General features: G+C 40.9%; 1 protein-coding gene across 1 annotated transcript; it reads right to left on the bottom strand.

Annotated features, from left to right (window-relative positions):
* Positions 1–8,967: 8,967 nt before the first annotated feature.
* On the bottom strand, positions 8,968–17,575 carry LOC307000154 (alpha-2-macroglobulin-like). Its single transcript, XM_079615512.1, has 34 exons — positions 17,359–17,575; positions 16,969–17,152; positions 16,742–16,898; positions 16,585–16,637; positions 16,465–16,485; positions 16,195–16,360; positions 16,029–16,113; positions 15,843–15,957; positions 15,646–15,766; positions 15,439–15,548; positions 15,193–15,363; positions 14,888–15,115; positions 14,591–14,803; positions 14,363–14,512; positions 13,025–13,150; positions 12,860–12,953; positions 12,580–12,727; positions 12,270–12,495; positions 12,055–12,178; positions 11,864–11,985; positions 11,736–11,787; positions 11,557–11,640; positions 11,292–11,468; positions 11,085–11,160; positions 10,850–11,006; positions 10,701–10,775; positions 10,458–10,620; positions 10,203–10,387; positions 9,912–10,133; positions 9,704–9,825; positions 9,506–9,587; positions 9,334–9,417; positions 9,151–9,256; positions 8,968–9,067 (listed from the first exon to the last, which is right to left on the bottom strand). Exons 1-34 carry the CDS (start codon positions 17,439–17,441, stop codon positions 9,027–9,029), a joined length of 4,323 nt encoding a protein of 1,440 aa, XP_079471638.1. The 5' UTR covers positions 17,442–17,575; the 3' UTR covers positions 8,968–9,026.
* Positions 17,576–22,519: the final 4,944 nt, after the last annotated feature.

Here is a 22,519-nt window from a genome sequence, read left to right as displayed (position 1 = left end):
CCATGAGTGGGGATATAAGGGAACTTCATGGCAGAACATTTTTATTGGCTTGTATTCTATTCGTCTGTATGTGTACCTAGTTGAGGGGCCGTTGCAAGTTGTCCTTTGTGTACTTGTAGCACTGGTAGGTGTGCTAAATGTGTTTCTGGTGAGTTCTGATCCATTTTAAAATATTCACTCTGATTTCTGTCAAGGCAGCTCAACAGCCACAGAGGGGACAGGCTAAAGAGAAAACTACACACAGATCCAGCCGTAAAGGAGGACCTCCAAATAAAGAGGAGGATGGTGGACCTTCTGGAGGAGTCGGAGAGGCGTAACACAGAAAGGCTAAACTTACAGAGAACATAGCCACCATTACCAACAGCATCCATGAGGGGTTTTCACTACTGAGGCATAATGTTCAAGCCGCAGCCTCATGTTAGTCCAATGGTATTTGAAACCAGCCATTTTCCCTCGGCTATGGTAGACACTTTAGTTTATTGTAATTTTAATTCCATTGTTGGGGCAGATACATATATAAAAGTGGCAATATGTTGCCATTTGATGATTGTTGTTCTTTAAGTTATTGTTGACTCAGTTATAAGAGGGCACACTGTGGCATGAGTTTAAGTTTGACATAACCACTTATTTAATGTCTTCCAATTTATATATTTACATATGTAAGACTGATGAATCTGGGTGTCATGTGTCCTGTTGAGAATTCTACCTGTTTTGTTGCAATTTGTTTTTTACATTGTGATTATTGGAGGGTGCACTTTTTGACACTGAATGCAATGTTTATATTCGTCAAGCATGTTTATAGCAGATAAAATGCAATATGTTGTAAGCAACCAGGGATATTTATGTTTATTAGATACTTGCATCGAAAAGTATGAAACCTGTATGTTGCCCATGTACAACCGATTGCAAACCGATTCAATAGTAGATACTGTACTATTAACATATTCTTTCATCAGGAAAGGCAGTAGCAGGTAGGCAAGATCACTCAAAAGGAAAATGGGTATCGCCTCCTCGTCATCCAGAATCTTCTTCTCCAGTGAAGGGATCTTTCCGGTCTTAAAATATGGATTTAGCTTGGAATTGGTGAAGACATGCGTGTCATGAACAGTCCCTGGTCATTTTATGACATCATCCATAAATCTGCATTTGTAGTCACATACAGTTTGCACATTCAGGGAATCTCTTCCCGTCCGGTTCAGGTAATCTATTGAGTTGACAGATGGCTGCTTTATTTCGATGTGGGTGCCATATACGGCTCCTAAACACTGAGGCATACCATGAGCGTGTTCAAATGCGGACACTAACTCGTGGGTTTCGGGCACAGTGAGAGGCAGCTTTATGTATTTTGGACCTAGGTGAACAGAGATGGCACTGCATGTTTGCCTGACAATAACAAACAGTCTGCCGTGAAAATATAAAGGCATTGGCGTTTTTTGAAGTCTCCCCTCATTACTTAAGCAGTACAGCGTGCACACCTAATTAAGGACTCCAACTGGTGATCTCATGTTGGTCTAGATTTAGTTGCGCTCATATTTATTCTGTTAGTCACACCAGTGTGTGTGGATTTGGACTGAGTCTTGAGCAAACCATGAGTTTTTAGTTCTAACACACTCTTCTTTAAAAGGGGAAAGGATACTTAAATGAGGCTAAGTTTGATACTTGCATGTCTCACCCATTTTAATAAAACTGTCCCTATGCAATTTGAGGCTCAAGTTGATGTTTGCTGATGTAAACAGACCTGGTTATATCTGTGTGTTAGCATCATTTAGGATGACAGTTGTAGTTTTCAGGGGATGGCTCAAGGACCTTTGTTGGGAGAGTGAGTTTGCTGAATTATTCATTAAATGTGAACAATTTGTGTGTCTGATTGGTCAAGACACTACATTAAAGAAAATAAAAAGATTTGTGTTTGATCCCTTTTATGTTGCGGCTTAAAACGAGCTGGCCGTAACCATGATGAAATTTATAAGTATCATCGGCATAACCGTGGAAACTAGTTTCATGTTTACCAAGATGTAGCAAATATATTGAAAATATAAGTGGGGGACTTCCGGTTTGAGCATGTAGCGAACAGACGTGTGAGAAGTGGCTCCCGAATTACTTTTTTTATTTTCTACCTCATTTTTTCGGCATAAAGTTAGGTGCACCTTAAGTTGATTACGCGTACGTTAAGCATAACTTTACACAAGTAAATGAGACCAAAGAGACGTGACCGAGGCCAAAAAACGACCGAGATGGACGAAGATGCCACAAGTGAAGACAACATGGCTACACAAACTAGCCCAAGCTCGGAGTTACCTGCTGATCTTGCTAAGCTTCACTCGGTGCTTATATCCGACCTTGCACAGCAAACGGACTCCCTCCTGAAAAAAGCACTCGGCGATGCATTGGCACCAATTTCGGCATCCCTGGAACTGGTAAAATCGTCGCTTGATTCCCACGAAGAACGTATCCATGACATGGAGGAAGGGTTAAACGACCACAGCGACAGGATTGAGGCGATCGAAACAACATGCACCGCACTTCTAGCTGAAAACGAGAGGCTCAAAAACAAAGTGGACGATTTGGAAAATCGCTCCCGTAGGTCCAATCTGCGAGTGGTCGGTATCCCGGAGCATATGGAGGGGCCGGACACAGTTAAGTTCATGACTGAATTTTTCGAAGAAGTCCTGGGTAAGGAATTCTTCCCACATCCCCTCATTATTTCCCGCGCTCACCGAGTGGGACCCAAGCCGACCGCTGAACCCGGCGCTAGCTCCAAACGGCCGAGGATATTCCTCGTTCTCTTCCACGACTTCCAAAACAAGCACCGCATAATAACGAGGAAACGAGTGCAGCTGTTCTTCAGGGGACATAAGGTATTTTTCCACGAGGATGTCAGCGCGGAACTCGGCAAGAAACAAGCTGCTTTTAAAGAAGTGAAATCCCTCCTGTATAAAAAGAACGTCAGGTTCGCTCTTATCTATCCCGCCCGGCTCCGCGTCCTTCATGACGGACAGACGTTGATTTTCGAGACTCCGGAGAAAGCCAGAGAGTTTTACGAGCTTCATTGGGGAAAGTAGCCTAAATGATGCTGGAGCACAGAATATTTATGAGAAGATGAAAGTAAGCCTAACTTTCAGCTTAAATACTTTGATTCCTTGGGACTATTTGTTTTCGTACATGTTTAAGTTTAAGGTACAATAATAATGCAGTGGCCTCTGTGATTTAAATATACAACAGTGTGTTTTTTTTCTTTTTCTTTTTAAGCATAGCAGCAGGGTTGTTTTAGTTAGTGTGGCTTTCACACATAATTGGCATATGACCATTTCACAGACTGGTCAATTTAATAAGGTAAATTAAAATGAGCTGGATACATAACTAGGTCAGTCACTTCGAATTATTTTACATACTTTTATCAGTCCAATTGTGCTCTGTGTATTTGCACAGATGCAAATCAGGGATATATCATATTACTTTCAAATTTATTTATTTAGTTTGGTCCCTTTTTTCTTTACTATCAAAGTGAGCTGAACAGATAATTATGGTAGAACACAAATCACTTACTAAGAAAGGAGCCATCCTCAGGTTAGGATAGGAGTTATAGACAACGTTAGATGTCTTGGAAGTTTTTCCGTTTGGGAATTCCTGCGGTTTTCTTCGTTTGGGGAAGAAGATCTAGGTTTTGGGGTGTTCAATGTTTTTATTTTATGTTTATTTTATTTTTGTTTTTTTCTATTTCCACTTAAGTTTCATGAGAACTGGGGAACATTTTATTTACATGGCAAAACCTTATCTTTTGAGGATGCACATAGCTATGTTAATCTGTATTTTTAGTTCATTATTATTACTATTTTATTTTACCTCTACACAACTGCACGCAGTGCGTGTTGACATCACTTACGACCACAAATGTACTTCCATAATGTGGTTCAGGCTAATCATAAACATTTTGGATGTCTCCTATGATAAGTAACGCGGGTGGTACAAGCCCAGGAGGGGGAGCTGCAGTTAGGTTTTTATCCTGGAATGTTAAGGGGATGAACGGTCCTGTGAAACGTTCTAGGATTTTTTCCCATCTTAAACAATTGAAAACTGATGTTTTGTTTTTGCAGGAGACACATTTACGGTTAGAAGATCACACCAGACTCCGTAAATTATGGGTTAATCATATCTTCCATTCCAAATTTAATAACAGATCGCGAGGGGTGGCAATTTTGATTAATAAACGAACTCAATTCTCACTAAATGCAATTATTGCAGACCCCAATGGTCGATATGTCATTGTATCGGGCCTCCTATTTCAAACACCCGTTATTTTGGTAAATGTGTATGCCCCTAACTGGGACGATACTGAATTTGCCAATAAGCTTCTGTCATCTCTCCCTAATTTAGATACACATAGACTGATCCTCGCAGGAGATCTTAATTGTACAATTAACCCATTGCTCGATAAATCTAGCCCTAAAACTACCTCACCTTCTGCAATGTCGAGGGTCTTTTCAGACTTCATGAGACAAAATGGCTGTGTAGATCCATGGAGGTTTCAAAATCCAACCTCCAAACAATTCTCTTTCTTTTCTCATGTCCATCATTCTTTCTCAAGGATAGATTACTTTTTTATAGATAGCTCGCTCATCCCTGCAGTGAAATCAGTTGAATACTTGGCCATCATCATTTCAGATCATGCACCACTTATCTTAGACCTTTCTTTCACTTTGAATGTTAGAGAGCAACCCTTCTGGAGACTTAATTCCCTGCTGCTTTCAAACGAGAAATTTTGCGAACATGTGGCTACTAATATAGATACTTTTTTGGAAATAAAGAAGGAAGGTATATCATATTCCCTACTTTGGGAAACCTTAAAAGCGTACTTAAGAGGACAAATTATCTCCTATGTAGCACATGTCAATAAAGAACGCCGCAAACAAATACAAGACCTGACGGATTCAGTTTTTAATTTAGACCGCAAATATTCTGAAAGCCCTTCCCCAGAATTATATAAAGAACGGATAGCTCTACAGTCTAAGCTCAATCTTCTATCCACCAACCAGGCTGAATACTTATTACTGCGGACCCGGAGCACTTACTATGAGTATGGAGAAAAAGCTAGTCGATTGCTGGCTCACCAGCTGAAACGTCAGGCTGCTTCACGGCTCATACCCCAAGTAAGAGATCAGGATCAAAACATAGTCACCAACCCAAAGGAAATCAATAATACTTTTGCAACATTCTACTCTACACTTTACACGTCTGAATTCCCATTAGATGTTACGAATATGAACAGTTTTTTAGATAACTTAGAATTACCTACTATTGAGCCTGGAGACAGAGAAATGTTAGATCGACCTCTTGCACTGAAAGAGATCGCTGCAGCCATCGGAGACATGCGAACTGGTAAATCTCCAGGACCCGACGGTTACCCCCCTGAATTTTTTAAGAAATTTAAAGATAAACTTGCACCTATTATGCTAGAAGTATTTAACGAATCATTGGGAAACGGTTCCTTGCCCCCAACCCTCACACAAGCTAAGATTATACTACTCCTCAAAAAGGACAAGGACCCCACCAACTGTGGCTCTTACCGTCCTATCTCCCTCCTAAATGTTGATATAAAAATTTTAGCCAAGGTAATGGCACATCGTTTAGAATCCGTTCTCCCCAAAGTGATCTCTGAGGATCAGACTGGTTTCATAAAGGGTCGCCACTCTTTTTCAAATATTCGCCGACTTGCTAACGTCATCTACTCCCCCGGTCCTTCCTCAACTGCAGAAGCTGTAATCTCTCTGGATGCGGAGAAGGCGTTTGACCGGGTGGAGTGGAAATACTTGTTTGCCGTATTGGAGAGGTTTGGGTTCGGTGACACGTTTCTGGCATGGATTCGTCTGCTCTATTCGTCCCCACAAGCATGTATTCAAACTAATCAATCTCATTCCAAATTTTTCCCCCTGACACGTGGGACACGTCAAGGATGTCCTCTATCCCCGCTCCTGTTTGCAGTGGCAATCGAGCCTCTTTCGCTTTCTTTAAAGTCGTCATTATTATTTCGGGGGGTTGGGCGTGGGACTGAGGAACATCGCGTCTCTCTGTATGCAGACGATCTCTTGATATATGTAAGCAATCCAGAAACCAGCACCCCTGTAATTGTATCACTATTGAATAATTTTGGGTCTTTTTCTGGCTACAAACTCAATTATCAGAAAAGCGAATGCTTCCCCATTAATGATTTGGCAATGCAAATTAAACAGGAAGCAGTCCCCTTTCACTTAACACATTCCGGTTTCAAATATCTTGGAATAAACATTACGCGTTCCTTCACCTCTCTTCTTGGGGATAATTTTACACCTTTAGTTAACCAAATGAAAGCTGACTTATAAAGGTGGAACTGCCTACCTCTGACTATTGCAGGGAGGGTACAATCGGTGAAGATGAACGTACTTCCAAAATATTTGTATCTGTTTCAATGTCTACCGTTATTCCTGACTAAATCATTTTTTAAATCAGTTAACACATCCGTTACCTCCTTCATCTGGAAGAATAAAGTTCCAAGAGTTAATAAAGGCTTACTTCAGAGGGGTCGCGATGTGGGGGGACTAGCTCTCCCCAGTTTTATCCACTACTATTGGGCAACTAACTTGCAAAAAAATTTATTCTGGCTCCATGTGCCAGACACCGACTGGTGTACACTTGAGGCACACTCTTGCCACTCGTCCTCTCTCCCTGCTTTGGTGTACTCCTCCCTGCCCACAAAGTGGTCCAAGTTTACCTCCAATCCCATAGTATTGTCCACCCTTAGAATCTGGGCCCAGTTCCGAAACCATTACAAATTCACCTCTCCCTCCCCCCTTAGCCCTATTTGTAAGAATCATTTATTTCCAGCCTCCTCTCTCGACTTAACATTTACTCAGTGGAGCAGGAAGCAGCTTTCCTGTTTTAAAAGCTTGTACTGTAAAGAAGGGTTCGATAGTTTTGATAATATATGCCAGAAATATGATCTCTCACGCAGTAATTTTTTTAGATATCTCCAAATACGCCACTGTGTCAAAGCACTGTTCCCTTCCTTCCCGGTCCTCCCTACTGAGGCAGCATGGGAAGAGATGACCCTCCTCCGTCCAAAAAAAGGACTGATATCACAACTATATTCTCAATTTATGTCTCTGGAAAACCATGACCTTTCAAAAATTAAGAACGGGTGGGAAGGCGAGTTGATGGTTGAGTTGTCGGACAGACACTGGGAGGATGCACTACGAAGGATTAACTCGTCCTCATCCTGTACACGCTTGGGGCTCATTCAGTTTAAAGTAGTGCATAGGGCTCATTTCAGTAAGGCTAGGTTAGCAGGAATAGACAGGAGTTGTAATAGATGCTCCCTCTCTCCAGCTGATTTAACTCACTCGTTTTGGTTGTGCCCCCGTCTAAATCAGTATTGGTCATCTGTTTTTCAAACTTTATCCGAAGTCATAAAAATTCAAATTAAGCCCTGTCCGCTGATTGCGATTTTTGGTATTACAAAGGAGACCTTAACTTTAACCCGGGACCAATCGGACATTATCGCTTTTACATCACTTCTTGCCCGTCGTAGAATCTTATTGGTTTGGACATCCGCTACTCCACCAGCGGTAGCCGCATGGTTAAGTGATGTTTTATTTTTTCTTAAACTAGAAAAAGTTAAATTCACGTTGAAAGGGTCCGTCCAGAAATTTTACTTAAAATGGCAACCATTTGTGACATATTTTGAGAATCTCAAAGTATTGCCTGAAGTATGAGACTCCTTTATATTTTACAATTTATTATTTCTTCTCTCCGTTTCCTTTTTTATTTTATTTTTTTCTATATATGTTTATTCAAATCAATGGTCAATCACCTTAATGTGGTGGGAACTGAGTAGCCTGACTGACAATTGTGAAAATGTGAGTTTAAAGCCCTGTTAATCAACTGGGGTCGAAATGTGGGCGTGCAGCTGTGTGCTTGTTTTCAATGTGTAGATCCTTAAACTTTTTTGAAGTACTGTGTAACAAACAAAATAGAAAAAGATTGTTTTTCCAGAATGTTGTCAAAATATGGGGGGTGGGAAGGGTTGCCATTAAGTTTTTTTTTTTTTTTTTTTTGGGGGGGGGGGGGGGGGTGTATAAGGTTTTAGTAGTTTAAGATAAAAATGAATCTGGAGAACTGTTTTATTTCCTGTAAAATGTAACATCCTTGATTCTCCAATAAAAAGATTAAAAAAAATATATATATATATATAAGTGGGCCTAACGCAGATCTTTGAGGCACTGTTGTTATCTTAGATTTTTCAGTTTAAATAGACAAAAATGGTAATGTCTGACAGGTATATCTAAACCACCTTAATGCCAGTCCCTGAATACATGTACTGTATTTTTGTAGTCGATCTAAGAGTATGTTATGATCCATAATGCCACGCTAAGATCAACTAGTATTGAGAGAGACTTGGTCAGAAGTCAGTCATTTGTAATTCTAATGAGCGCAGTTTCTGTTCTATGATGGGGCCTGAATCCAGATTGAAATCACAAATGAGCAAACATGACTTTAGTATTTTAGACATGGAAGATTTGAAATGGGTCTGTAATTTGCCAATTAATTTGGATCTAATTGTTTCTTAATGAGAGGCTTAATAACTGTCAGCTTGAGCAGTCTTGGGACATGACCTGTAAATAAAGACAAATTAATATTGAGAAGAGGCTCTTCTGCTACAGGTAACAACTGTTTCAGTAATTGGTGGGTATTCGATATAGTAAACATTCTGGTTTAGATGCAATCAGTTTATTTAGCTCTTCCTGTCCAATTGTAGTAAAGCACAGCAATAGTTATTGAGTTCATCATTGCAGCTGAACAACACAAACTAGAACAGGCACTGCCTGAGTGAGCAAAGTTAAGGATTTGAAGTCACAGGACAAATATAACCTCATGAACACTGCAAATTCCTGATTCAAACAAATGTTCAAATAAATAAAAAAAGCAACAAAAGGACTGATTGTATAAAAGCAGTTTTATTAAGGCACATATCCTACAGCCAGTACTGAATCAAATCATGGACAGGGAGACGTGTAGGTGGTCTCAAACGAATCACCTGAAAAAGGAACATGAAATTAACTGGATCATGTTCAATGGTGAATTCAGCCAGAGCAATGAATGATTAGGATGAAAGCATACTTGTCTGATAGTAGTCATAAACGTTGATGACTGCTGGCTTGATATTTTTTACTGCAAGAACCTGTTTCAGCTGCAGAGTGTAACTCATGGGGACGCCTTTGAGAACCTGGGAGAAAGGATGAATAGCACATACACCACAATCGAGATGGCAGCTAGTAATATACCCAGTGTACACAGTCTTACCTCTTTCAGATATATTAGGACATGATCATCTTCAACATCAACTCGCTCCACTAGCGGGACGAACGATTGGGGTGGAGATCCAAGCTGAGGAAAAGACCATAATTTACAGACACAATCACATCTGAAGGAGCTTCAAGCATCTTGGAACTTTCTAAATCTTAAACCTACGAACCAGTGACGTATCTGCTGTGAAGCCTGACAGAAGCTTAATGTCAACTAGAACCATGTTAGTGCTTGCTTTTACACCGTTGTATCTGAATGACAGTGGTTGGGAATAGAGGTTTAGATCAACAGAATCAAGAATGCAGCATCCTTTTGAATGAGTCAAACAAGAGATGGTTTCAGGACACAAAGCCAAAGCTATTCTTACTTCACTGTGAAGTTCAACATAAGATTAGACCCAAGCGGTCTGCAGTCTCCAGTCACCTTCGCTTCAACAATCAGTGTCCTGGAGACTTTAACGGGTGTTGGGATGTTGTAGAAACACGCCACCTACGGTATGAGCACCGGGCAGACAAGACTAATCAGATTTGAATGTGCACAAAAGAAACAGAAATAGAGAAGGTTAAGATACGGACCTGCACAGAAACACAAGTGGATCCTGATGCTTTAACACTATATTTGCCAGGAACGTTCTTCAGCGGCTTCTCCTGATACAGCAGCTTGTTGTCCCGATTCACATCGAAGCTATAAGAGTCTCCTCCCAGTACTGAGGACTGTACAGTAACAGTGCTGGAGCCATCCAAGCTGAACACTTGAGCAGCGTACACAGACAGAGCCTGAAGAGCCACCACTGTATCCTAAAAACAAGCACCAGATTAAAAATCTCCTCATAAATGATTGCACTCATGTTTGGTGGTCAGAGGCACCTGGGTGGAGGAGAAGCCTCCATAGGGATTCTGCTGGGCCACGAGCCAGTTGACAATGCGGTTAGCATAACCCAGATTAGCCGTCGTGAGAGGCTGAACAGCGAGAACCGCTAGCAGCACGTAAGAGCTGATCTCCACTGCCATAGTATCACCAGATGTCGTCTGAGACCAATGGAGCTTAGTGCCTTAGGATGAGATGGGAGGAAGTTGATTACAAAGAACTTGATGAACAAACAAGAGGCTGGTAAATCTTACCTTCAGAAATGGCAACTTTGTTCAAGGTTGTTAGAAGCTGTGATCGAGTGGTGGTCTCTCCAGCCAGACTGAAGGTGTAGGTCAGCAGAGCCGTGGCATAAGTGTTTCCCAGGTTCCCAACGACAGGCCTCAAGCATGACAAAGCGTTGGCAATGACAGAATCCTAAAAGCAAAGCAGGTGTCAGACAACAGCCAGAAAAAGGCAATATGCAAGGAGTTTACAACTACTGGATAAGTTTTTACAGTGGTGGGGATGCCTAGCTCAAGCAGCGATGCAACAATGTAGGCAGTCATGGTCACGTTATCACCAACTCCACCCTAAAACACCAGCACATAGATTAAAAACAATCTTGGAAGGTTTATGGTTAAGGTACACTTGATAACACATGTACCTTCATGTCGTTGTGGTACAAAGTTCCCTGTTGCATGAGACAACCATTTGAACCCTGCCGGCTTATTAGCCAGTCCTTTGCACTCTGAAGGACATTCGGATCAATGAAGATGAAACGCTTCGCTAGACCAAAAGACCTCAAGACAAAGGCGGTCAACCTGGCAGTGGAGGAAGTTGTTAAACTGAACAAACCACTTATGACAAAGGTTACACTAGAATATTAGTATGAAACTAACCATGTATTGGATGCATCATAACCAAATGTGCTGAATGATCCATCACTGTGCCTGTAGTTTAGTTGTCCTTGGTATCCTGTTCAAAAGAAAGAACAGTGGCAGGGGATGAGCTTATAAGAGAGTCTTGACAACTTCGATGGGAATCAAAGACTAAAGTCATTAAAATTTAGTCTCCACAACACTAAAAATGGATCTGCTCGCCCATACCACTCTGAAGGTAGCCTGTGGTGGTCTCTCGGATGGCTGCGGTCAGTTGCCCTGTTACTTCCAGGTACAGCAGGATGTAAATATTCGGAGCAAGAATGATCATATTCTGTTCTCCACAGCCAGATGGCATCCGTAATAACCCATCTAGATTCTTCAGTGCACGTCCCATTATGTCCCCTACAAGGATGTAAATCATAAAACCCAAATCAGAAACAGTTATTCCGCCAAACATTTATGTCAGTTTCTACTCCATGAAATGCTGTACCAAGAACTGAAACTGAGCATCTAGCTGATCCTTGAACCACATTTGTCGGAAACGTCAGAGTCACGTCTTCAGAAAGAACTTTTCCTGCAAACCGAACAAAATGGATCAGCATTGAGTGCTAGGCTAATGTTTGGCTATACAGGGAGAAGGTTTTGGGGAAACATTGAGTGCAAACAAACCCTTTGGACACAGTAACCAACTCTGGGTGTTTGTCCTTTCAACTCCTTCAGGCTATAAACGCAAAACACAACATCAGTAAAGCCGCATGAGATCCATGATCAAACTCCAGAAGGCTGGTAACACTTGCCAGGACAAGTAGACTTCGAGTGACTACGTCAATGCGTCCTCTTGTCGGCACGGTCACAACCTCAGTGCCACATCGAGTCTGGGATGGTTCAGCTGAAGCATTGACAGTCACATTGACAGCTCCTGCAGTGACAGACAGGAAGTGAGCAACACCACAAAATTTAAATTTGGTAACAGACGTCCAAAACTGACCAAGAACAGACACTGAGAGGACCCAATTGAAGGTCTTTCTCCCATTGCCACAAATACAGGATGAATACGGATCAGTATAGGGTTTAAGAGTGAAGTCCATGGATGAAGCTGGAGTTACTTTAACCTGCCAATGAAAAAAAAAAAGCACATGGAGAAAAGACACATGACCTTCTCTATACATATCCTTTACAGTATATAAAGAAACCATGACAGACCATGATGCACTTGGACAGATAGCTGAAGACCGTGGCCTTCAGATCAAAAGACTCCCCGCGGACGATGGAGTATGGCAGCGAGAGCTCCAGGAAGAAGGGCTGGAAGACCGTCAGCAGAGCAGGAGGAGCAAGACCAAAACCTTTGGAAGACAGGCAGAATGCCTCAGTCTCCCATGTGGTGATGGTATCAGGTACAGTGAGGGGAACCCGTGTGGATCCAGTCGCTCTGAAGAAAAAAAAGGACACAACTATAAACAGAAGTAAAGACTGTGGGAAAGTAGCTTTAGATGTTACAAAAGGTTTTACAAACCCCACTTGAGCAAGCTGCCAGATCCAGGTTTCTGGAAAGTAAGTCCTGATGGTCACATCAAAAGAGGAAGCGTCACCTCCAGCACTTTCAGCTACTGGAGGAGCCATTCCAGCCATAGCCATGGCTCCAGGATAACGATAATACATTACTGAAAGATAACAGCAATTTTAAGTTTCCAAATGGCTTGCAGTTTCAGGTCACAGAAGCTACAAACTATAATAAAAGTAAGGAATCTATGAAGTCATGTGGAAATATGAGCGCAAGAAACAAACTGACATACCATCATGGAAGTTACGATAATAATTCAGGCCTCTGTACATGACACACTGAGGTACTCTGATAGGCAAATTTGTGGCAACCTTCATCCCCATGCTCTGTCAGGCAAGAGAAAAACATTTGAAGATTAAGGTGAATTTATTAAACAGGATAATGAACAGTTTTATACCTTGAAGGTTTCATAGGCTTGGTCTGTAGGAACAGCCCGACGGGCTCGAACATTTATGCACTCCTGTTCATCCTCAACTTCATATGGATATTCAGATAGTGATCGCACTGGGAGCAAGTTGAACACCTGAGAACATAGAGAGAAAGTGGTCTTCTAGTATTAAGTCTCACACATTGGTCTTCAAAAGTCAAAGACATTTTAAAAAAGGACAAATGTCTTCGATTTGGTTAAATTCGTTCAATGATGGCATGACAGGGTTTTCCCTGTCTTTGATCTGCAGTAAACTGAATATTTTAGTGTAGCACACATCGGATTAGAATCCCACTTCAGTTTAGGTCTAAAAAGGTGTAGCATCTGGACCAAAGCAGACAATTCTCCATATTTAATGAATAATCCAGCAAACAGTTACAGGACACATTAAGCCTTAAGACTTTACATTGGGTGTTTAGAAAATAATCATCAAGATTCTTATACAAATGCGTCAATCAAGTTACATATTCAAGGGCCTGCTAGAACAAATGGTCAAAAAGAAATTCCCTCCAAATTAGCTCACACGACTCCAGAGGGTGTGACATCTTCACACGCTTTTAAATAAAAAACCCAAAAACAAGATAACGTCTTAGAAATCCGATAAAGTCTAAGAAATCCTGATGTGAAGATGCTGAACTAGAAGTTTTCGAAGGACCCCCAAGCTTGTGCCAGGCTGTGGCCTTGTCTTTCCAGTCACCAAAGATTGATTCCCACTGGTTCTCTCATCAAGACATCAGCAAAGATCAACTGGAGCCTCAAATTGCATCAGGACAGTTTTATTCAAATGGGCGAGGCATGCAAGTAACAAACCTAAGTCTCATTTGATACATTAAGTAACCTTACCCCTTTAAAGGGCGTGTTGTAACTAAACTAATTGTTTGCTCAAGGCTGATGATCTGCTGAATTTCAAACAATGCTACAACTTGCATGCATATGCATGTGTATGTTAAGAGTAGTTTAAGTTTAGTCTAGTTAAAGTCTTGTTCATGTCACACATGAAGTTGTCCATGTTTCATGCTCATATACTGGAGTCCCCAATCATGCAGATTTTGACTACTTGCTCTTGAGTAGTACTGTACAGTAGGAGACATTTCCCATACCCCAGAAATGTACATTTCTCAGAATTAAACTGTTAAAGAGTGTTCATGGGACAAACAGGTTTCTTGATTGTAATATTACATTTTTCCACATTAAAGTTAAATTTTATTAACTGATCAAAATATTTATAATTGATAACAAGTAGTGATTTATTAATATTTATTTTAAGCCAATTCGCTACAAAGGAAATCTGATTGAGGCACACCATACCATTTCCGCACTCAAACGTCTTCCTGGCTCCATGATCCGGATGCTCTGATCTACAGCACTGATGCCACACAGAGATCCTGCTTGAGCAGAGATCGTCAGAATGCTTTCCTCCGCAGGAACTGCCGTAGCAGGAGAGAACTGTAGAGACACCTGGGACAAAAATTGACAGGCTATTGGATACATCATCATTCCTCACTTAAAGACAGAAGATGCCAGTGCACATCATACCTTGTTTTGGAAACATGTTTCCGTCTCAAATGATGCACTACCAACAACAACATTCTCACTGGGCAGAACGCAGTAGACCAGAATATGCACTGCTGGAGCCATATCGACACTGACAGACAGCTGGAAAGACACAGAGCCGCTTGTGACGGTATTAGAAGCCCTTGCTATGACTGTCTGAATTCCATGGAGAACAATTAATCCTCTGGACATGACCTGACAAGATAAATGAATGCATAAAAAGTGCTGAACAAAATACAAAATAAAATAAAAAAACCTACAAAACTAATGTCCACTCACCATATAGATGATGTCAGTGCTATAGTCACCAGCCTCTCCAACAAAAGAATACTTGACAGTCACTGGAAATGCAGCACCACATTTGAGCGGCTGCTCAAGCTTCACTATAGTCAGTTCACTAAATGATGGGTTGTCAGGAGAAGCAGTTTGGAGAAGCTGAACAACCCTTGTATCTGTAGTGAAGTATGGCGATTTGTAACCATAAACAACCTCTGGAGTCGCACTTGCCTGGGAAACAACAAATTGAATCAGTTACATGTGAGAGATTGGGAGAAGTCCATTTCACAAAACCGAGCAAATCGTACCACAAGATTGAGAGCAGCTTTAGGAAGATTAGCAGTGCTGAGGGAGAACGTGACAAGTCCTTTCTGGTTTGTAGTCAGATTCTGCAGCAGTTTGTTGGGCCAGCTGTTACCATCCAGGAGATAAACCACCTTGTTTGCGATTGGAGTCCCATCAAAACGAGACACTGATATCTGTTGGGAATGATCAAGGTTAGGAAAGGGAACCAATATGAATGCTCCTGTGACATGGAATTAACATTTACTTGCCTTTCCATTAATCACTGATCCGGTTTCAAAATAATCTGGGAGATCCACAAACGTGACTTTGCCAACTTCAAACGTAATGGACACTGTTGCAGCTTTTGACATGACTACATCTGGGGTAGTGGGGATGGGGTGGATGAATGCAATAGAAAAGTGAACAGCCAACAAACTTTAAAGCAAGTGCCATTGGTTTGGATCAGCCAATCTCACCTGTTCCCACCTCAGTGACGTTCACATTTACAAGAAAAGTATCTTGCATATTATTTTCAAATTTGGTGTTGAAAAACACTGATGTATCGACGGTAAGGGAGGCACAGCCAGAGTCATTCATCTGGTAGCAGAACAAAGTCACATTGTAAGTCAAGCACAAGCAGAAGAAAAACTCCACTGTAAGGCAGGATTCAAACCTTTGCAGTTTTATTCAGGCAACGACGGGTCAAATCAGGAACCACAACATATGGAAACGGCTCACGGCACACTTCCACCAATGCTTGACCAAGCACAGGTTGGCCATATGTGTATCTGAGAAACATCACAAGGAACAAGATCAAGAACAGACCAACTTCAAGACAAGAAAATAAATCTTTACTTACTTGGCACAAGCCTCAACTTTCAGTCCCACATCTGCAACACTGTACGTCTGTGGCGTGTTTACGGTCACATCAAACTTGGGCAAAACTAAACCAGAAACCAAACGACTTGAACCAAGACCTCAGATCTGTCACTGAACTGCTGCACAGTTTATACACAATGACTTACCATATTTTTTCACCTCAAAAACCTGGGAGATTGTTCGGTCTCCAATAAAAGCCTTTAGTGAGTACATCCCTATTTGAGCCTCTGGGTTTAACTTGTGAGAAAGCTGCAATATCCACCCCGTTGAGGAAACATTTGTCCACTGACCAATCCGGTTATTATGATTATCCTAATAAAACAATGAACAGCTCAGAGGAAAAAAAGCAAACAAAGCAAAAGTACAAAAAGCTGCATTGACTCCCATTCAAAAGACTTGCACTGGAGCACACTCACCTCTACCACCACTAGATTGTACTGCGAGACAAAGGAATGAATATTAAACATTTAAAATAACAAACACACTGATCACTGAAATGGCCAGAAAACTCAATATGGTGAAACATCTGGTCTTACCATCTGATCAAAAGGCACAAATCTGGCATCCATAGTGACAACTCTGAAATTCACTGCAAAGAAATCAACACTCACATTAATGCACTTGATCAAAACTTGTATCGTAATGGACTTTGCTACACCTCTAATATTAAACCAAGGGTCATTCACAGCTCACCAGTTTGTCCTGGATTGTAGATGGGTTTGTCTGTTTGGATGAAGGTCAAAGGAAGGTAACGTCTAAACATGACTTTCCTCTCCTCAGTCGCTCTGAAGACCTTCCCTTGAACGTCCACCTTCAGCTTCTGCACCAATTCTCTATCTACTCGAGGAGCCTGTGGAGAAACTCAGTTTATAACAAACTAGACGAAAAAGAAAAAGAGGCACATGCGTCTCATGACAGACCTGGAAGCTAAAGCAGCGGTGAAACGATGTTGAAGAAACTTGCTGCACAAGTTGAGTTGTCCTGTTTTTCTCATCAAGCAGAGAAACTGTCATTGTGAGACTCTCTTGGGGCTTCAGAAGAGATATGCATAATTTGGCATCAGATCCAGACTCAATCACTGCAGGGAACGTCACCATGAATAACCTGTGGAAACAATACAGAAACCACAGGACATCTAGTTTATCACTGGATAGCAACAAATGAAGAGTAGTGATCTTTTACAATGACGCTGAAAAAGTTTCAATCGGTTCACATAGACAGTTTTCACCGTCTACAAAGTTTAGTTAATCACAACATAAAACAGACAACAGAATGCTTGATCACTTCAAATCACATTTAACAGTACTTACGGCCCTGGTTTCTGTCCATCAACAGCAAAGAGAAAAAGGGCTAAAAGGAGCCCTTTCCAAACACTAGTCTCCCTCACAGCCATGAGGAAAAATCATCCAAGACCAAACCTAAATCAAGTCTCTTTCACAATTCTTAGAGCGCTTCTCTTACACTACCACTGTTTATTGCTGCTGCTTCTCTCAATCCTCTGCACTGAACGCAGGGATATTTAAACACTTTTAATTGTCAGGGAATGCTAACTTTATTTTGCTCATTTAATTGATTAACCACCACCTGGAATTAATTTAGTTAATTGAGTTCTATCTGGTATTGATTTAAAACACATCTCAATACTGCCACTGACACATGTAATCGGTGATGCCTACACTGTGTTATCCTCTTTTTAAAATTTGCACCCTATTGACTTGAATGTGGCAAATTTTAAACCTGCTTTTATTTCTCTTATCATCCTTGATGTGTCATTACAAATGCCCAGCCATGTTGAGTGATTCCTTCAGAGTGAACACGAGTGAATCTGACTGCAGTAGATGTGAAAGATATTAATAAAAATGATGTTATTTCAGCCAGCGCACATACCTGTATTTACATCCTGTTTTCGGTCGAAGTCCACAGTAGTCGATTGTCGAGTTCACGCGCGTGATCATAGGTAACTAAACCTATGCGCGTGAACTCGACAATCGACTACTTTGGACTTTAAATAAAAAAATATTTTAATAAAAATGTATTAAAAATTATTATTATTGTGCAATTTCACATGTAGGCTTTTCAGGTCATGGTTTAGTCAGCTGTAATGTTTTTATTACTAATGTAAAGCCAAGAAGCGCTTATTGGCACTTTAATACTGTTTTATTGCAGGATACATTTCTTTGTGAGGTGTTTGGCTATTGTTGGAAACAATTTAAGAATAGGAAGTCATCGTTTGATCCTATAAAGCAATGGTGGGATAATGCAAACTGTATACAGCAACTGTGCCGTATACTTTCAATGCTCCTATAGACATTTCCCGATCTCTGGAAGATCTAGAGAGAGAAATAATTGAAATTCAAAATGTAATGGAAACCCGTTAGAGACAGAGAATGTGTTAAATTTAAGATAAAAAGAAAGTTTTGGATGATTTGTTGGGTGTTAAAGCACAGGGTGCTCTGGTGCGCTCACGCTTTCAAAGTGTAGCGATGGATGGCCCAACCAAATTTTTTTTGGACTTGAAAAGAAAAATGACCAAAATAGAAATATGCATTCTTTGATCACCCTTCTACCGAAGAAAGGAGACCTCGGAAACATAAAGAACTGGAGACCTGTGTCAGATCTTATGAAGATCTTATCCAAAGCCTTAGCAATTAGATTGAGAGAAGTGATTGGTGGGGTCATCCATGTAGACCAGACATACTGTGTTCCCAATTGGTCTATTTTGGACCATATTCATTTAATTAGAGACATTACTGGATCATTGGGTCTAGACTTTGGTCTTATTTCCTTAGACCAGGAAAAAGCTTTTGACCGGGTTGAGCATAAATACCTCTGGCAGACGCTAAGAGAGTTTGGTTATCAAGAATTAGTATACCGCAATCTGAATGTTAAATTAAGTTATCAGCTTATGCTGATGATATTGTTGTCATGATAAAAAATCAAGAACAAGTAGACACCCTGCAAGTAATAATAAATCAGTTTGGTAAACTGGATTAATAGTGAAGCTATAGGTGGAAAGTGGGAAGGTAGATGCCTTCTTAAACTCCCTGCTGGACTTGAGTGGAATAAAGGTGGTTTTAAATATTAAGGTGTATATCTTGGGGATGCCTCCATGTTGACAAAAAACTGGGAAGGGGTTTTGGAAAAAATATAAAAGGACAACTAGAAAAATTGAGATGGTTGTGGCCAAAAATGTCTTTCAGAGGACGTCAAGTCAAGTCATCTTCATTTAAACAAGTCATCTTCATCTTTAAACAATGTAGATTGTTTCAAAGCTGCTTTACAGAGATAAATGGATAATTTAAGGTAACATTGTTTTGGCTTTATAGCGGTTCTTGAATAAAGATATTTTCCAGCTAAAGTTATTTTTAATTTTGAACGATCATTAGTTATTAAATTAGGGGCCGCTAAGATGACACCGTTCTCTCTAAACAGACTTTAAACGCAAACCTGTGAGAAACGCTGATGGCGCTCACGTGTGCATCAAGAATTCATTCTATAGTTTTGCGCATTTGAATATATGTGCGCATGTTTGTAATTCCCTAAAAAACCAAGCCTTAAAGGTGCCATGTGTATTGTCTGGCAAAAAAATCAAGTCATACTCCACCATCCATACCAGATGGGGGCAGTATACCTCCATAAAGTGAATTGGTCTACTCTAGAGTAACAGACGAGAAACGGTATAGTCTCTATGCTCCGCCCCTACCTTCACAACAACCCTAGAGCCATAGCCGAAGCCTAATAGAGGACGTTTTGCCTCCAGGGGAACGTTGGGTGATGTCAAGTGATTTTGAAACATGACATCTTCAAGCTACTCCCCTTCACCTTTACCAGTGAATATGTTCATATTCGTTTTGTTCATATTACATTTTGAGTTGTATATACACATTGTTTGAATTAAATTAATTTGACAGACAGCATTCTGTCAACATCATTGGTCAACATCAGACAGCGCACAAGAACCGATCATCTCTACTATAGTAAAAAAAAACACGAACACTGCTGAAAGATACAGTAGGCTACAAATGACCTGTTCGCGCCACAAATTGTTCTCCGTCCTTAGCGACCGAGTCATTGAATGTGAAACAGCCGGCTGCTGTCGTCAGCGAGCAGCAATATTCAGACAACGAGGGCGTGCGCGCCGCGTTGATACCTCCGTTTCAGTTTCTCGAACCCGCGCAGTGCGGCGCTCAGAACACGGAGACCATTCTGCCCCTAGCTATGCGTGCGAAAGCATGGGAAGCGATCCCAGGCGTGTCAGAATGGGTGCTGAACGTTGTAAAACAGGGCTATGCGCTGCAGTTCGCTCGCCGCCCCCCGCGCTTTCGAGCCCGGACCGTGACGAGCGGTCCTTTTCTTATCTGATTTGATTTGTGCTTCAGAGCGCGTGTTTTTTCCCCTGCAGCGGGTGGTGGTGGTAGGGGTCTCTTGCCAAGGGCTTCAGCCATCCTTCCGCTCTCTTCCCTGAATTGAAATGAAGTAGTGGGCTGTACTGTCCACACGATTGACATCAGGTTCAAGTACGCCCACAAGCCGTGCGAGTTATTCGTGTATTGCAGGTTGGCATGTGGTTATGTTGCCCGCATACCGCCTCCCATGGCCGAAACTGGTATTACGACACCTGTCGGGCCGTGGCTAGTAATGCTAATGCTAATTAAGGTTGATATCTCTGCAGCACTATAACTTGACATTTTTTTATGACATCATTGCCCTTATTTCTTCTCATTCTTTTGATGCGTGTAGCTCATTTTTTGGATATGTTTACCTCAATTTTTACACATGGCACCTTTAACAAACTACTTGTCTGGCCTTCAAATTTTGATACAGAATTGTATCACTTCGGGGTAGATAAGCAAAACCGAAATTATTATTATAATATGACTTGATTTATCAGAGGGGTTAAATTTAACATCTGATTAAATCTGTGATCCATCTGTGTGGTGAAATTATTCCTGGTTTGTATATTTGGTCATTAAGACACATCTTCACACCTGTTTTGTGTGACCGACTTTGTGTTTCTGTAAAGTGGATGTGAAGACTGTAGTTTAATTACTGTAAATGCAGCTCTTGTTTGGCTGCACTAGTTAATAAAAGTGTGAAATCAAATTGAAAATATACATTAAACCTGGAATTTTCTTAAACAAAAATGTTTCTACTTTTTCTGTGCAAGTAAATAAGTATTATTGATCATGTGACTCTGTACAGACAGTCAGATTTTTTTTTTATTGCTCAAGATGACCTTTGGATCCTCTCAAATCATGCTGGAGAACAGTAGATGAGATGATGGTTGAAAATGTTTTGTTTGAGGTCATCATGGTGATCAGCGTTTGCTTTATTTGGGCTCTTGACCCTTAACTTTTGTTAAATTGCTTATTTTTTCAGCAATTGCAGATTTTTTCAGAAAATATTTCTGCATTGATCAAGCAGATCAACGTCGGTCTTAAGTCAAATGACTGCATTAGAGAGATGACATGGAGTTGCAATAAATGCTTTAATAATCCGTACAACTGTAGCAGCGGGCCGTATTACTATTATTCTGTTGCGCATAACTGAGTAACTGATGACGGCACGATTAGATGTTGGCCAATCAGCAGAAAGGGGTGTTTCATTTAATCCTGGTGAAGGATAACAAATTTTAAGAGTCTATTTCAAATGTGCTTCCGTACATAACATCACGGTAAAGAATATTGTATTTAGCTTTTAAGGTTAAGCTGCAAAGTTGCAATTCCTGTTTTCTCCAGTGTATTTTAAATGAGTCGCATCACTGAGATTCTCACCTTTTCAGCCTAGCTGTAGGGGAGATTTTCACCTTTTGTCTTTAATGGCTCTGGGATGGCCCTTGGAACCGGAGTTCCTGGCCAGAATCAGCATGTGAATAGTTATGCTGATTCCTAGCTCAGACGTTGAAGCATCAAGATGATTGGATTAGCAATACAATAGCTGATTGGTTCGGTTTCTCTAGAGCAATCTAAAAAACCTACAATCCAGGTTTTTCGCCTGATAGAATCAACTCCTCCAGTCAAATTCCAGTCCCAGAAGTCCCTCCCCGTTAGAAGGTATATAACTACAATGTAAACTGTTTAGTTTTTAGACTGATTTTGGACGAACCCGCAGCCGTGCTCAATAAATAACAACTTCTGAACGCGATCCCAACTGTCTCACTGGTCCTTGCTTCGATGAAAGAAAAACTTTACAACACTGGTTATTCATAAACTGTCGTTTCACACTGCACATTCCTAAATGCCCATACACCACGCGGTGTTTCCGTGACTGTCGAAAGTGCGTGAATAGAAGGCTCACGATTAGTTGTCAGTTGCTAAGCATAGTTGTAACATTCTAACACCGCATCACTTCACACTGTACAAGTTTGGCACCGCAACGTGGAGTTAACACAATACAAGCAGAGCTAATCATGCTCCAGAGAAGGGTTTTATTATTCTGGCTCCGCCCTCCTACGTACTTCCGCTCAATTTT

The sequence above is a fragment of the Phoxinus phoxinus genome, assembly GCF_949152265.1.
Source record: "Phoxinus phoxinus genome assembly, chromosome: 1".
NCBI lineage: Eukaryota > Metazoa > Chordata > Actinopteri > Cypriniformes > Leuciscidae > Phoxinus > Phoxinus phoxinus.
This window is presented reverse-complemented; position numbering and strand designations above follow the sequence as displayed.